This window comes from Struthio camelus, chromosome 2 (genome assembly GCF_040807025.1).
Source record: "Struthio camelus isolate bStrCam1 chromosome 2, bStrCam1.hap1, whole genome shotgun sequence".
In the NCBI taxonomy this organism is placed as follows: Eukaryota; Metazoa; Chordata; class Aves; order Struthioniformes; family Struthionidae; genus Struthio; species Struthio camelus.
The window spans coordinates 36,924,963-36,942,435 of record NC_090943.1 but is presented as its reverse complement, the minus strand read 5'-3'; the positions used below and the strand labels follow the sequence as shown (position 1 = coordinate 36,942,435).

Genomic DNA, 17,473 nt, shown 5'->3' with positions numbered 1-17,473 from the left:
GCCGAGATAAATGCAGTAGACATGGCAGTTAGGGAAGGAAACGAACCAGCTGCCACCAGGCAGTTTTTGTAAAGGAGTCGAGAGCGTATGGAATCCCGGGAGGCGGCTGCAGTCTCGGATGCGCTGGCATCGCCGCACTGAGCACGATCTGCAGTGAGGACTTTGGGAACCTGAGGAGAGGGGTTAACTCCCTGAGAAAGTGGCCCGTTGATACCGCCAGTAGGCACTTCACACATGACAGTCTCATGGGGGAAAAAAAAATCAATATTTTTCTGCTGTAATTTTTCTTAATCTTCTTTTTTTTTTTCTTTTCTGTTTTTCCCACTTCAGAAAATTCCTGGGAAGTTCAAAAAACTTTTCACTGAACTGGAGAGTTTGACAGTAAGTACAGTGTTGATAGCAGAAAAGAATTGCTTGCCTTTACATACCTTCTTTCTAATTTATTTTGAAACCGCCTGTCATTGTCTCACGCTAGAACGTCTTTGTGTCAGATCAGTGTTTTCCTATGGGCCACACAGCCCTCCCGAGCTCAGAGGTGATCTCCAAAAATGCCAAAGAAAAAGGCAAGATTCCTGACAGCTGGAGGAAGGGATAAGAGAGGAACAAATCTATATTGTCTGTTCCTCAGTATCAATTTGGGAACAGTTCTGTTGCTGTGGAGGTTAATCTTTCTGTATCCAAAGAAATGTGCTGCAGATCAGGAGAAAATGAGGACAGCTGAAGGTTGAAAAAATCAAACTCAGAGGCTAGGGGTCTTTGTCACCATTATCAAAGCTGAATAAACAAGTGTTTCCTGTGGCTGTCATGGAACTGTACATGTGGTGAGATCACTGTCTATTGCGAGGGACATAAAAATCTGTCCTTTAACAGTTGTCACGCTTTTGCACTGATAAATTAGCATGTTTTCATTCATAATTTAACATGCTTTCAAGTGTGCGTGAGCTAGTGTACAAAAAACATGTTTATAGAGCAAATGAGACGAGTTTTACACAGTGCCACTGAGCCATATCCTCTCATTTTCTTTTGAAAATGTCTAATATATGGTCTGTTGATCGATCTAAGAGCTTCTTTAAGAAATTCATTGACAATACGTTTTGGGATGCATTTTGTACTAGCAGGTAAGCTGAATAGATTTTGCTAGTAGAAATTGTGTGGGGAAATTACAGAGCACTTAAAGACTGAATCCGTCCTGCAGCTTACTCCCATTTTAGAACTGTTCCATCTAGAGGAACATCATTGTTTTTGTTTCTTTCATTGTTTACATTTCCTGTTCACTTTAGTAAAGTCACCTAGCTTGGAAAAACTTGATCTACCTCATTTCCTGAGGAAACCTTTTATATCTAAATCATGTTCAGATCATAAGCCCATAATGGATTTAGAATTGCTCCTTTTATAGCCTATTGATTTTTCTCTCTATTACCCACATGGTTTTGTAGGACCCTTCTCTGAATCACAAAGCCTACAGAGATGCATTCAAGAAAATGAAATCTCCGAAAATTCCTTTCATGCCCTTACTTCTGAAAGGTAATGTTAAAGCTTGTCTATTCTTCTTTGCCATGCAAGTGCATGCATAGAAATTTGTAATAGTTAGTTACAGTAAGTATAAAGTGATTTTTTTTTCCTTCAGGTGCCCTTATGATAAGTATGCTGCACTTGTAGTGATATATACAGGACAGCACTTGCTGTAGACAATAATAAACAGCTGCTTTTTGAAACAGCGTGAAATGGCATTTTTCATACATATTTTTAAACTTTAGTACTTTTCCTGTTACTTAAAGATAGTGCAGTACGGCACTGCTTTGATTCCATCCTTTTCAGGCTAGAAGAGAGAGCTTGCACGTCCCTGAACAGAGCCATCCGGTTGTGCTTGGTACATGCACAAAAGCAGCATCAAGATTGCTGCTAGGTTCTGAGGTGTTCGCCCTGCCTTATAGGAATAAAATTAACTACTGAAAGCAGAATCTGCTCCATCTGTCTGTTCTGAGTGGAGAATTTTCACGTCCCTCCCTTAAAGTTCTGAAAAAGATAATAAAACTACTTGCTTAACAAAGTGAATTAGGCGGGTAATTAAGTGGCAGGTATTTCAAAGATCCCATTATCTTGGATTCATGAATTATTAATCATCTTTTCTTTGAACATGACAAGTTCATTTGATATTCCTATATTCCACAAATATTGTCTTTAGGCTGTTTAGTCTAACTTGTTACTGCTGCAAGTTTAAAATATTTGAAGAGCTAGTTTTCCAAATAAGTCAGTGACAGTTTGGGGGCCATAAGGCACTTCCCGTCTTTGCGGACTTCAAAAGAGCTTGCATTAATTCAGATGGATATAATGATCAAGGCTTCAGAATGACTTTTTTTTTAGGTGTTCTTGAGTATGTCTTGTCTGCAAACAAAGAGAGGAAACATATACAACTTGTTAGCTATGATGTTTGCATAGCAGTACAATGTTGTGTGTAGAAACATGCACATAAGCAGCATTCATGTAGCATGATCTCACGTCTCTAAAATGTACTGGAGAGACTGAAGAGGATTTGCAAAATAACTGGATAATCCTCTTCAGTTATAGAATGATCCATAAGGAGATATTGCCAAGGCTGGTAATTCCCATTATATTGCACAGTACTTAACGGGTGTTGACTTTACTCTGTAACTGGCATGTTTTTACTATTACTATTTAGATGACCAGTAAAATAAGCATTAATGACATAGGAATCATTAATAATTGGACAATTGACTATATTTCAACACAAGAGGAACAAAAGTAATTTCAAGAGAAAACACAAAATCAGTAAAAAACTTTTTCTATTCATGGAGAATAACTTTAGACTGCCCATTTAAAGCTAATTTAATGTAATTGCAGATCTTTCTTACAGCACAGACACAGCTTTTGAAAATCAGACAGATTTTTCAAATATTTGATAAAATGCAGTGTTGTACCCTTACAACGTAGCTCAAATGCAATTTTCTGCTCCACTGAATTTATCTAAACTCTTAGTTGTTGGCCGCAAAGCAGATTTCTGTTCTTTCTACCCTCAGAGATATGCATTGCAGTCGTAGACTTAAAAACTGTCTGGCAATTTCTGTTTTGGGTAGAAGTTCTTCATTAGAAGTGACAGACGTTTTTTAACTGCAGTGATATTTTCCCATGGGTGTGCGTACATATTTACGCACCCACCCACACGTGTGCATGCACATATGGCCATTTAGGGACAAGCTCTGCCTGTCTGTCAGCTCCCGAAGCTGCATCCTTTCGCCAGCAGTGCCAGGTGCCCCAAAGCAGCCCAAAGGAAGAGGTCAGGCCAGTCCCACTCCCTGCTTTTGCCCTGGGGCAGAGGAGGACGCCTGCAGGCAACGAGGCCCTGCAGGCATCCCGCGTGGATCCCTGTGCTTGTCCAACTTGCTCTGGAGTGCCAGCAGGGCTCAGCCCGGCTCCCCACGGGGTGCGGGCGCCCTCTATCACCCCTCACATGGACCTGTTGATTACAAGCCCTGGGTTTCCACCAGCCCGTTAAGCCGTTAACATTTCTGTTCTAAGCAATTATGAAATGCCCTTCAGGCCCAGAGTGAATCTGTGAAACAGAAGGAAATAAATCAGGTTGGCTGATTTTGCCTACCGTGCGGGAAGGGGAGTGAATGGCAAGGGAGTCCCGGCAGCTTCCCAGGCCAAAAATCCCCTGGAACTAGTGCTCTTCATAGTCGTGACTGGGGGGACCGAGTGGCCATGACAGGGATAAGTTTCTCAGATGGTCCTAGTGATGAGTACAGCAGAAATGCTGAGACAGGCAGTTAGACGGCTGCATCGCAAGTTGGCACCTCAGCTGAGAGAGAGGCATTGCCGTGTTTGCTGATTGCCGTCCGCCAGCTGACAGGCACAGCTGTAACTTTGAAGATGTAATGATGGTAAAGTGCCATCTCATTAAAATAATGCCATCTCCTCCTGGTACTCATGAGTACATGTACAGCTGAGGGGCAGGCAGCTAAAGCAGGAGAGAGATGATAGGGTGAGTGGTGGTGGTGCTCGTGCTCCTGCTCGTGCTTTTATTTCCTATGACCCCGAGGGTGCAAAATAGGAGGCAGTGCTTCAGTCCTCGCAGGGAATCTGCCCCTGCACTAAGTGTTTCAAGTCTGAGATAAGGTCTTGCTTGTGTCCTAATGTGCAGGATGACCTCAAGATGCAGTTTTAGTTGTAATCTTCACTTAGCAACGCTTATTTTGCCTGCTTTTTTCCCCTCTGTTTTGTAACGCCGTGTTCAGTTCACTTCCTGGAGCCAAACATAGACCTTTTCCTTTTCCTCTCACTGACCTCTATTTGCCTTTGCTAATTCTCTCCAGTAGCGCCGTGTAAAAGAGTGTTTTGACTCCCTAGCGCTGCCCTAGCCCTAATGCTTATTCCAAGGCTAGGCTTTGGACTGCGGTATATGCCTTCTGTTTAACCTACCTGTTATAGCCCGCATCTCTTGGTAGCTGTGTCTGACAGAGCTAGGATGAAGGCCGACTCGAGTGTCTGGTAACTCTGCACTGGAGGAGCTCTGGGCTGAGGGACCGAATGGTACCATCCTCGGGAAGCATCCGGTGGCCTGGCCGGGTCCCCAGGGTGCAGAGAGCCAGGAAGCTGTGCAAAGCCAATTGCACTGGGTACCTCCACCTGCTCCCAGCCGCTGTGATATGCGCCCTGGAAATCATACAGATTAGGTTTAGTAAGAGCCTGTGGTCCCCCTTGAAAAATGCTCTTATTAACAAGGTGCATATAATGTTTCCATCTAATGTAATCTGTATATCAATCTCGTTCCTTTTTATTGAGGTACTGTGTCAATCCTTAATGGGGTATTTTCCTGTTATTTTTCTTTTCATTGCTGTTTGATCATCATTTAGTTCTCCTGTATTAAAACAACAAAGTCATAAAAATAACTCTTTTTTCTTTATTTTTTAGATGTTACGTTTATCCACGAAGGAAATAAAACTTTTCTGGATAACCTTGTTAACTTTGAAAAGCTGGTATGTTAATTTTGTCTTTCCTGTTTTTTGGAGAAATCCATGCTCTCTTCTTCCCCTTCCCCTCCTTATCTTAGAAGACTAAAAGGTTTTCTTTTGGCTGAATCAGGAAGAAATAAACAGAAGTAAACTCTGTAAACAGGATAAACAACCAAGAGTTTAATTCTCCTCACCCCTTCCTCTGCTCCTCTCTCTTCTCATTCCTTCTTCCCCCACTTCTTTGTAAAACGGTTAAGGCAGTGGTAGCCACCATCAGTGTTTGCAGTCCATTCGGTTTTGTCCTGGTTTAAAACTTGCCACTGATATGCTAATCCCAGGGATCTTGTATGAAAGTAAAATTTATGATTTCAGTTAGATGATGAGGAAAATAATGCCTGAACTGTGAATTAAACTGACTATAAATACCACTGTACTAAACTTTGCATAGGGAGCACTTACTGACGTTGTATGTTTGGCAATATCTACTACAGATGTGGTTGACGTTATGTGACATCTACTCTGGCATAGTATTACTGAAAGAGGTTTGCTTTTTTTTTTTTATTTTCATTATTTCATTTTTTGTTAGCAACGTATCTGTAGTACTTAATATATCTAAACAGTGTTGGGGTGGAGAAACTGTGATTCTGTTGGTTTGGCTTATTTATTCAGGAAACCAAAATGTTCTGATTGTTGCAGATGTGTTGTGGGACTGTTAGTCTGGATGGTTGTTCCTGGTTGTTTTCTCCATGTGTCTACCCTTATTCCAGAATGAACATCCAAACATGGAGTTATTCATGAATCAGCTGTTGAACTTTAATTTCACATCTTCTCATAGTGCACATTCTCTTTCAACTTATAAGCAGATGTAGACTTTGACTTTTGAACCTTTTAAATCCTCTTTTAGTGTTTTCTGTTAGATTCCTGTGCATTTTCTTGTTGCAGACTTTACGAGATGAATGATTTACATTTAATGAAAGTTTTTTTTGTCCCAAGTCTCTTAACTGTTTTACCTTTAGTATTTACATAAAATTCATTAGCACATTCTTCTTCATTACCTCTTGGAAGTACATCTAATTAACATGCAAATTAGCTAGCCTTTGATGCACAATAATTGCTACTAAAGTTCCCCCACTGCCCCATATATTAATTTAGTGAATATGTGGGGTCTGATTCTTATTCCAGTTTTAGCCAAACCTTGTGAGTTTGTTTGTTTGTTGTTTAGTCATGGGCTTGCTTGGTAAGATTTCCTATCCTTGCTGTCAGCACTGCGCCTCCAAAGGCAGCGGGAGCTTTGCTAACTGAGTTCAGTGAGACAGCATTTCACCTTTTCTATGCAATTAGATAATAGGCATTTAAATTAGGGGAGAGAGTCTGAGATGATGGTGGTGGGGTGAGGGTTGTTCAGGCTGACTCTTTCTCCAGATTATTAGTCAGATCATACTCTGTACATATGAATTCAAGCAACAGTGGAAACTGTGGAAGTGGAGGCTTAGGAGAGATCTAAATATAGGAATGTCCTGGGGACTCAGCCAGTACTTGTACTATGCTGGTTCATTTGGATGCGAAGGTATTTAGTCTGTGGACATGGACTTACTGACAAGATACATCACATGTCACCCATGCGTACATCAGTTCGTGTCACTTTTCTAATTTTAAGGGCTATGCCCAAAGAAAGTAGATCTTCTTTGGTGTTTATACTGTGCTGAGCACTTTCTGATCTCTGCTGAGAAAAATTAGGATTGACATTGAGTCCTGCTTGGCTTGGATTAAGCCACTGATCCTTACCTGCAAATTTGCTGTTGCAGAAAAAGAAGAGAAGATTTATCCTACCACAGCAGATTTCCTGTTTTGGGGAAGGAACTCACTCACTGTCGTAAAATGCGTAATTTCTACTTAGGAATTTCAAAGCAAAGATGGTTTCTCATGTCTCCATTTGGATTAGTGTTATGAAATATTTCATTCCTTAATGAAGCACCTGACTTGAAGGAGGACTTGTCAGTCTGAACCATGGTTGTTTCCAGTTACATCAGTGAGTTTAATGTAATTTATCATCTCTTCTGCAATTGCTGCGTCTTTTATATCCTTAGACCATTGTGGCCACAAGAATCCTACCGTGACTGAACTTGATTCACCATGATGAGATTGCAGTGAAGCCAAAGTTAATTCAAAATATAAAGAAGGGGATTTGCAAAGAGAAGAAAAAAAAGATCTGTTTTCTGAGGAACTTTAGCAAAAGTTTAAGGGATTGCAGTGGTTTATTTAACTCCATGTTGGATAAAATCTAGGCTACAATATTGTTAGATCAATATTTAGTACCATGCCCTCTTCCTTTACTAAATATGAAGAAACAGATGGAAGTAAGGTCTTATACTGTTGCATCTGAAGATATTTCCATGGTATTTACTAAGCTGCTTCAATGAAGTGTAGTTTCTTATATTTTTTAAACTCTAGTCAGCCATCACCCATATCTTTAGCGATGGCATGTCTTAGCCACGCTCCGGCAAACTCTAATACAGGTCAATGGCCATTACCTTTACAGATAATGCATTTTACGGAGTAGCCCCTCCATCAGGAAGAACTGTCCCTGCAGCTGAAGATTTTCAGAACACCCCCAAAATATCTGTGTAACTCCCAAGGTTGATTTTGCTGTCATTAGTTAAAGGAATGCTAATGATCCTAGGTAGCTGGTAGGCTGAAAAGCTGCAAGAAATATTCCTTGCTATTCTCCACACTAATGTTCTGCAAGCATCTGTTAAAAAGTCAGGAAATAGCATTTGCTTTGCCGATAAATTAGCTGATTTTCTGCATTACAGGTGGATGAGAGAGAGTTGGAGAGGGACAGAGAGAAATGCCTAATTAGGCTACTAAAGAAGGGAGATTTGGGATTCAGCTCCAAGAGAGTTTTGCACAAAGAGGGTCTTCATCCTCAGGGCATCAGCTTCAAAAGCCAGTCTCGGATGGATGGACCCCACACTGAGCAACAAAGCAGAAACGGCAAAGAATGGCAGTGTATGTGATTACGTCTAAAGTCTCTCTTACTTCTAAAAAGCTGCATTCAAAATAAGGGTTTCGGCTGGAAAGCATCACAGCAGAAGCAGTGCTGGTGGAAGTTGTAGCTCTCCCAGCGCTCACACTATTGACCATGAAATCTAGGACATCTCATTAGAACTTCACTGTAATTAGTGCAAGGAAGAGACATCAGCACTAGAGATTGCATGATTTCAAGGCAAATGAAGCATAGCAACTAACAGGAAAAATGATTTTGTGTCACTGGTGTATGAAAGAAACACAAAGTTCTCATTAAACATGTGCTGTTTTTTTTGTGATAATTTTTTCTGTGGAGGAGACCTATAAGCCACTCTGCGTGCTGAGAGATGAGCTGTTTTAAGTCATTCTGGTCCTAAACATATTCTGCTCAAGACAGAATCGTTTAGGTTGGAAGGGACCTCTGGAGATCATCTAGTCCAACCTTCCTGCTCAAGCAGGGTCACCTAGAGTATATTGCCCAGGATCACATCCAGACGGGTTTTGAATATCTCCAGCGAAGGAGACTCCACCACCTCTCTGGGCAACCTGTTCCAATGCTCTGTCACCCTCACAGTGAAGAAGTTTTTTCTCAGGTTCAGATGGAACTTCCTGTGGTTCAGTTTCTGCCCATTGCCTCTTGTCCTGTCGCTGGGCACCACGGAGAAGAGGCTGGCCTCATCCTCTTGACACTCCCCCTTCAGATACTTGTACACATTGATGAGATCGCCTCTCAGTCTTCTCTTCTCCAGGCTGAACAGGCCCAGCTCTTGCAGTCTTTCTTCATAGGAGAGGTGCTCCAGCCCTCTAATCATCAGCTATTCCCTTCCACCTCTGATTATTTTTGAGGGAGATGTGAGAAGAACTTTAGCTGTTTCCATGAGCTGCTATATCATTGCTGCTAACTGCAATTTAAAGATCCTTCTTCACTGGTTGGAAAGGCCAGTAAAATTAGAAAAAAAAGTATCAAATCATTCTCTGAGCCCCTTTGGAGAAGACTGGCTCATGTATTACTCATGCATCTTGCCATCAGAGTTAACCTGGAATGAATTTTGTTCTGTTTTCTTCACGCGGGTAGCTCATGGGTGCAGTGGGTAGCAAATGTCTTGCTGTATTTGCACTTTTATTTATCTGTGTGATATAATATTCAGTGAAGTTTAATGTATCATAAAAGGTTTGTTCATTCTCAAATGGGAAAGAGGATCCTTCTCTTAGCACCACCTTTTCCTAAAACACTGTGCCCATAGTGTGGCCTTCTTTGGAACGTGTCTGTGGAGGTGTCAGAGCACTCTACAGCATTTGGCTGTGGGCTCTTACTTTTGTGTGTTGGTATCACACTGCAGAAGAGGCCTGACTGATACTGGGGCGTGACTCTGCTAGGCACCGTACAAGTATATGTAGAGGTGTAGTCTGTGCCACAAAGAGCTTAACGGTCTAATTAGACAAGATGGAAGAGATGGAAGGAGACATTGCAGAATACCCAGCGCCCAGGATAATGCATTAAAGCTGGGAGATGAATCGAGGAGTGCTAAGCCAATCAGCTCCTTTTTCCAAAAGACTTCCCTGCTGTAGGTTTTCAGTTTGATAAAAGCTACGGGGACAAAATTAAGCAATTGTATGGCTGTTCTGCATTACCACTTTTCATGGGCTCCTAGGGAGTTCCTCTCATTTAATCTGTGTGATATCAACAAGGACCTTCTGGACTAACCCTATTTTATCAAATGTTATCACTGAGCCAGAGAGCCTTTCTGTCCACTTCCCACTATCATCATTTTCTACCTTATTATATTTTTTTTTTGCTGTACAAAGCAAGATTTTTCAGGATTTTCTAATGACAGAATTTTTGCACTGATATTTTATATTTTATGTAAACAATTGCACTCAGATTATTGCACTGATATTTTATATTTTGTCTTTGCAGCACATGATTGCAGATACTGTTCGATCATTGAGACATTGCAGAAATAACCAGTTTGGTGAGTAGTCAAATTTTGCTACTTATTTTGTCTTTCTACGCCCCTGAGTTTTTGTGCTTTCTTTTTACTTCCTCAGGTATTTTCAGCAGTAAAACATAGCTGCTAATTATTTAACTAACTGGCAAAAGGGGGTGTCATTTTCAGAAGGTCAAAATAGCAGTAACCACAGTTGGGTGAAGCTGAAGTTTTACTTTACAAAATACTTGTAGAAACAGTTTCCATTTTTTTTATAAATTGATTTTCCCGAAAAAATTATCATCTCTTCATAACGTTGTGTAAGGCCTGTGCCAACTCACTTCCCCAGTTATGGGTGAGTTACCTTGGTCTCTTTCATGAGTCCAAGTGTTATGGCAATAGATTCAAAACTGTCTTGACTTCCAGTAGCCGAAAGAAGGTATTCATCATCATGGCTTTTCACTGTGTTCCACTAAGACCAATCAGATATTTATGTATTGTTTGCTTTGTTTGGTTTCATAGGGGCATTTCACAGAACGGCAGAAGCCTGGAAGATACTAAGATCCTACGGATTTCATGAAAATAGTTGACCAAGTAGAAAAGAGGAGGTTTTGTTTAGTATTTTTGGGAGGGAAAGTCTGCAGACTGAGCTCAGCCTGTTTTAGACACTAGAGAATATATGCAGAGATGTGCTTTTTTTTTTTCCTTTTTCTTTTTTCTTTTTTTTTTTGGTCTTTGCTGCGGGAAATGCTTTCTTTGGTGTTTCCACTTTATTAGACACCAGAGAACCTGACCCTTAGGAAACATGCCAAAAGACCTCAGCTTTCTTTGTTCTTCTGCTCACAGAGGAGAAACCTTGTTTTTCTCTTCCTCTGCATGACCTGTGCTGCAAAGAGGTTAAACACAGCAAGGGGACAAACACAACACTACTTTAAAAAGTAGTTAGAGGCTTTAAGCCAAACACACTAAGCATGTCACTTACTGAGGTCAATAAAATCCATTTTTCAAAAAGAACTTCCAAACTGTGCTGTAGCCTTAATGCAGAATTGTCATGGATGAAAAAAACAGAGGTTGAATTGTTTGAGGGTTTTTTTTCCGGCTAAATTTTCAGCAGCTGTCAGCATGGTCTCTGACAAAAGAATAGTAATAACTTTTTGTGTAAATACATACACCTTGGTGAACAGTAGGCACTGTTCGTAGCTTTGCTGAATAGTTTTTCTACATAGGATTGCCTTGTATACTTACAGGTTTTTTTTTTTTTTTTAGCAAAGGCTGCTTACTATCATGATTCTTCTGTTATTTATATATAGAAAAGTGTGTATATATATATATATACACACACTTATGCACAATATATAGTGTATATATATACACACATCCTCTGTTAAACCAGATGCTGAAGGAAATATTGATTAATCCAAACCATGTCTTTATAAGTTGGAATGTCTCCCTTATTTGGCATTTTAAAATGGCAGTCTTGCTTCCTTTTAATGGTGTGATTTTTTTACAGCTTATTTGCAAAGAAAAAAACCCCTTTCAGCGCATTTTTTTTTCAAGTGGTTTTGTAAGTGTTGCAACATAAATCCAAGGTTAATACCCAAAATTTATCATATAATCTGGTAGTTTAAAGTAGGTGATTGTTATTTTATTTTATCGCAGACTTGATTTATTGTGAAGCTGGCATTTAAAAAGCAGCTTATACAGATATCCCTGTAGGCACTATTTTTTGTTGAATTTGTTTAGGCATGAAATGAATTCACTGAATATTTATTGAGACTTTATGGACAGCTTCCTTTTCTAGTGGGCTTATTTTGCTCTCAGGAATGTGAATCTTTCTACTGCATCAGCTCCCAGATTGGCCTAAGAACAGCAGGCATCTTATTGTAGGAAAGAATTCAAACAAAACCAAGCAAGGGATATTATTATTATTGTTTATGAGCTGTATCGTATGTATTAAGTACGCCAGGCAAAGTCTTTCTAGATTAGAAACTGATTAGGTTGCCAAGCAAGGCTGAAATGCCTTTTTAATGGAAATAATACTTTAATATATTAAATCCTGAAAACAAATAATAGCATTTCAAAATGAGGCAAAGCAGCCTGAACAAATAACATAATTGAAGCTTTTGTAATTTCAAGTGTTAGTGAGAATATAAATAATTTTCAGTACGTTCAGTACAGCTGCTGTGAACCTATTCCCTAAGAACCATAAGGTCACCTGTGCATTCTGGCACAAATTTATCACGTTATCCTATTCGCTGCCACATTCCTGAAGTCAGACAGATGCTTAGAAATAGCTCCTAGAAATTGCTGCCCAAGAGCACCTTTAGCAGTGGCACGCAAAACTGTCTGTATTGACATCCTGTGTTACTTGCATAGCATCAGATAGGGCTCTTTACAAACAAGTAGGATGGTCGGGTCCTAGTAAGTTCATTTAGCTGGATGATGTGGAAAAAAGGATGATAATGAAACAAAAGAAGGAACGAGCATGCAGCTAAGCTGATTGGTTTGGGGATTTTTGAGTTTTTTTTTTTTTTTTTTTTTAATTTATGGCAATAGTATTAAGAATTCCTTCAGGACATGGACTAAAACTGAGCTCTCCAACCTGTGGTAGCCTGTCAGCAATGTGACAAAGTACGCTTCTGTGGGCAATGTATCTCTTTGTCTTCTCTGCCAGCCGTGTTGGGTCTCAGTAGCGATGGGCTTAGCTCTTCCTTTTCCAGTTCTGCAGGTGGCCAGCAATGCTGGAAGGTTTCACAGGCAGCGAGTTCCCACCAGTCGGGGCTGGGTCTGAAGACAGTGGCAGATCACAGCTGCTGTTGCAGCCACCCTTCGATTTGTCTGTTCCACAGCTAATTCCTCCTGCCATGTATGCTCCCATGACATAACAGCGTGACTCTCATCTCTGTTACTAGATCAGAAATCAAAAGCATAACAGATCAAAGCCCAGGGACCTGTCAGAAGAGCTTTGAAGAGCTTTAGTATCCGTCTGCTGCGCTGTCACCTTTCCCCTGCTCCCAAGGAAGTGATCCAGGGGCCTGCTGTCGTGTATATTTGTGTTAAGATTGTTTAAAAGTTACAAGCTAGATCATCCACCCCTGCTCAAGGTCCCTTTGTGCTGCCAGAGTAGCACAAAGGAAACCTTGAGTCATGCTTACAGGGGACAAACTGTCCGTACTCCCAGCAGGAGGAAACCGTCCATGCGGTACAGGCAGCCCGTTGCCACCCACTTGCCTCTCCTCCTCTGCATTCGTGCCTGCAGGCTGCTGCTACGCCTGCAGACCAGCATCGCCTCCTCCTTGCTTTGTTCTCCCCTTTTCTGTTTCTAGCTGTTACCTCAGGTATTTTACTTGTTTTTGTGAATGTGCGGCGCTGGACGCATTGGCACACCTAGGGGCTCTGAGATACGATGCCAACGCACAGAACCGTGAAGCACGCAAGGCATGGCCGGCTCATCCTCTGTCTCCTCTCTTGCAGGCAATGAAGTTCCTTCAAAAGAGCATCATGAGCTGAAGCCATACGTCCATCACCTGCATGTCATCGACAACCAGCAAGCTCTGTTTGAGCTTTCTCACAGGATAGAGCCGCGAGTGTGAGCGTACACAGCTTCATATAACCTTGTAACTGCAGCACTTTGAATTCAGTGAATGTTTATGCCAAGCATGTTGCTTCCCTATATAAGAACAGTTTACTGAGTTTTATCAGTAACTCATGCAACATACACAGGAAGATCGAGCAGAGCAAGCAAAGGAGCTGTTCACAGAATTGCAGGGCAAGCCTGATGCCATCCGCACTTGTCACCACAATTGGAGGGAGCAGAGCAGCTGCCTTTGAGCTCAGGAGCTTGGTCTCTGTGAAAATATTGGTTGGTCCAGTGTAGCTTTCAATGCAGATTCTGACAGTATTAGAGTGGAAGGAAGCATCATGTCACAGCCGCAAAACATTTCAACGAGCGACATGCAGCAAGGGGATTTGCATTTCACCACAGTATGTACCTCACTAACTCAAGGCTGCCAAAGTTTTCTTGCCAAAAATACTGTGCAATCCATGCAGCTTCCCTGAGTCCACCAGAGCATCTAATTTGAGATAAGTGCAGACAACCAAGAATGGGAATATGAAAAGACAGTGCACCATATGAAACTCAGTAGTGTGTCGTAATTTGAAGGTCAGAAGTGAACAGTTCATGCTGTTATGGTCCCTTAAGAGTCTACTTTATAAAACGCACTATCAGAGCTAATCGACTTTTTTTGCAGTTTATGGACACAATTGTTTGTATACTAAAACTCTTCTTTTCTCCCTTTTCGGTTATCTCAGATTTAGTACTAGCTCCTGCAGTTAACAAGCTGTAAATTATTATAGCAGGAGCTGTTTTCTGCTTGGATTATGGCCTCCTCCCTGTCTATTCAGAGGCAGTGCCTAGGTTCCCTGTGTACTTAACTAACCTCCTGGAAATAGTGTTTTAGCAGGTTAAAAATCACCTAACTTGCACGCGCTTCTAGTTCTTACAGAACAAGTGAGTGCACTTTACAGGGTACCAGTGTAATTATCCATGTACACACCGGGCTCTCAGCATTATGGTCCCTTTAGTACTTCTGTCTTTCTCTCACCCCTCCCCTAGCCAATTTTCTTGAAGCTAAAAGTAGTACTTAGGCACGTGTTCTGAGAGAGCATTTCTAAAGTCAAGCTATGATTGACCTATGTCTAAGCACTCCTTCATACTAGCTCTGGTTTTCAGTGCTAAGGAGCTGCCCTGAAGTAATCTAGTGCATGCCATGGGCAATGTGCAGTGTGCTCCTCTGTCTAGCACGTGGCTGTGCACCGATGTACAGGAACAGTCCCTCTGCAGAGCAGGGAGGACAGGCTGCCTCGCTGTATGTCTGTTGTATGTTTTCCACATCAGGAAGACTTCCAAGAAAATGCTCCTTTACTGAAATGTGGCTCCCCTGAAGTAGCGTGCTCTTTCATCATTGTGTGAACTCTGGTTTAAGGGGATTTAAGAAAAGCAGCTTTAACAAGTGGTCTGTGGGGGAATCTGTAGGATGCATTCAGTTTTCCCATCTGTGAAATATTGTATAGATCTATTGTAAAGGAAACAGATGTTTCAGAAATGTATTTGCTTGTACTTTGTTATTATCAAATACTCTATGATTTTTTTTTTAGAAAAAGGATCTTCTTTTTACCCAGTAAAAAGAAAAAAAAATAAACTCTTGCTGGCCATGGAGTAAAAATTTCCTATGTTCTGTAGATGTGACTGCACATATTGTAAATAACTCCTTTTGTGCAAACAGACCAAAACTGTTCCGATCAGGATATGAGCTGGAGTGGACTCCTTTTTGCAGTGTAAAAACACGAACCACAAATAGTGTTTGTTTCTTGTTTTGTTGCAGTTCTTCCTCTGGCTACAGTGCTCTCTGAATCCCCTGCATTACTGGGGTTGTTTGCTGGTTCTTGAGCTCCCCCTCGTGAAATCTTTTTATTGCGGCATAATTTTCAGGAGCCTGCATGTAGACCTGACTCTGTGCTTTGGTTCATGTGGAATAACACTTTTTTCCACAGGTTATTCCGTGGAAATCTGTGGGGAAGAGAGCATAAGAAGGTTTTTCATTGTGAGAAAGTAGGCCTGACTCTCAGTTCCCTGCACTCTTGGCTCTGTAATAGTTTTGGTAGTTACGGCTGGTGAAGCAGCAGTGGTGCCAGAAAAGGATAAAAGACAAGGAAATGAAAGAAGGGGTTGGGGAAGAAGAAAAAAAGAAAAAAGACTGTATGCTTAGACTTTGATTTGAAAGTATGCTACAGCCAGCTTGAGGGCTCCTCACTCTGCCCGTTCAGACTGGTCTGAAGTATGTTGATGGGCCAACTTTGCTCCAGCAGGCTTCAAGCCAGATGAGGTATCAGCTATCTGCAGCACCGTAACTTTATCCTAAATCAGGTATTGTCTACCCATTGCAGCTGGCATAAAATCAGTTTGAAGGCACAATGCCAACATTAACTTTGTAATCTGTGTTCTGGCTAATTGGACTATTGTTTAAAGCGTTACAAACCAGTTTTCATAGTGGCCTTTATTATTTGGATACATCTTTCAGGTCTGAGGGGCCAACTCTGGGGCATTGATTTCACACTGAGAATATGGATCTTTTAACTCTAACCATAATAGAAAGGCAAATAGCCTGAACCTATAGTTCACCTGTCTAACAAATAAAGGCCCATCGGAGTCTTCATTTGACAGAGCTGGGCTTCTGACTGGCAAGCAGTTTGAAGGTGTGGTGTTTGGGAGGAGAGTTAGAAATTAACCCTGTGAAGGAGATGGGGAACACTTTATGGCCTCTCCCTTGTTCATAGACTGGTGACATTGTGGGGTTTAGTCATATTTAGCTCCCCAATAGCACAATCATGTTACACAGGATAAAATGCATGAATCTCTTAAGTTCAGTCTACCACAGTCACACCTGGGGTTATATTTTCTGCATGTTTTCTTGAGTAGCTAGGAGAAGTAATAAGACAAAACAAAGTAAAAAGCTGGGTCACTCTGTAGCTCTTTGATGGGAGATTTTGCTGCATCAACTTTAGATGCTTCTATGACACATCCTTTTGATTCCGGCCCCATCTCAGATAGTACTAAATTCCATTTGCATGACAGTGGCAAAAAAGAGAAAGTGTTACCAGAAACAAAAAGATGTATGCTGCTGTAAAATTACAAAGAAAGGTGTAAATACTAAACATTTTAGCAGAGAAATATTTATTTGCATAGCCTATTTATTGTCAGCTTATTACACTGTTAAGAAATACTGGGATGAAGTCAATGAGCTGAGGTAAGAACACCTACCCGCCTGTTATGTTCTCTCTGAGTGCCGTGATGCTGTTACCTTGCATTAACAGTAAAAAAACAGAAAACCCCAAATCTAGGTGTTTACCTAAATTCTCAGGGACTGCAGCTAGTAGTTATCCACCGTTATGAGACCTGGTATGTTTGAAATAGTCTGATTTTCCAGAATCAGTGTTGCCAATGTTTTCTTTTCCATATTTCATGCTTGTCTGCCTCTGTACATATTACTGTGTTGTGTATTTATGAAAGCTAGTAAGCAATAATTTATATGTCAAAATGGCCAAGCAATACAAGGTTAAAACTTGTAGACGCAACTGTTACATTTATCTTGCATTTTCCAGTGTTTTTTAATATTGCTTTTCAAAATATAAAAACTACCTTAATGAACTCTGGGCTCTGTGCCTTCATGCCTATCACATGTAGTTATTGTTCCTAACTGGAATATTTTATGCCTGTACTTCCAGTCATTCAATTCTGCCAAACCCACGCTGTTTGCAAGGTGGGTGCAGCACAGCAGGCGCCTGGTTAGAGCCTCAGGAGCCTGTTCCTGTTCAGAGCTGTTTGCCCTTCTCTGCTCAGTGGGACTTGGCGATACCAACATATCTTCCAGACAGAGTCAAAAGCAGAGATGATGTTATCAGGGGCCTTGGTCATGCCTTGTCATCGCTGCACAGTCTTAAGAGGGGCGTGGAGCCACCACAAGACAGCCCCGTGGGAGAGGAGAG

At 41.1% G+C, this 17,473-nt stretch overlaps 1 protein-coding gene across 1 annotated transcript in view; it reads left to right on the top strand.

Moving 5' to 3' along the window:
• The window catches only part of RAPGEF5 (Rap guanine nucleotide exchange factor 5), a 167,539-nt gene extending 150,404 nt beyond the window's left edge, over window positions 1-17,135 (top strand). The window contains exons 22-26 of the mRNA XM_068935069.1: window positions 331-381; window positions 1,437-1,524; window positions 4,933-4,997; window positions 9,919-9,973; window positions 13,403-17,135. Of these exons, the coding sequence (XP_068791170.1) occupies window positions 331-381; window positions 1,437-1,524; window positions 4,933-4,997; window positions 9,919-9,973; window positions 13,403-13,521 (378 nt within the window). The 3' untranslated portion in view covers window positions 13,522-17,135. The remainder of the gene's footprint in view (window positions 1-330; window positions 382-1,436; window positions 1,525-4,932; window positions 4,998-9,918; window positions 9,974-13,402) is intronic.
• Window positions 17,136-17,473: the final 338 nt, after the last annotated feature.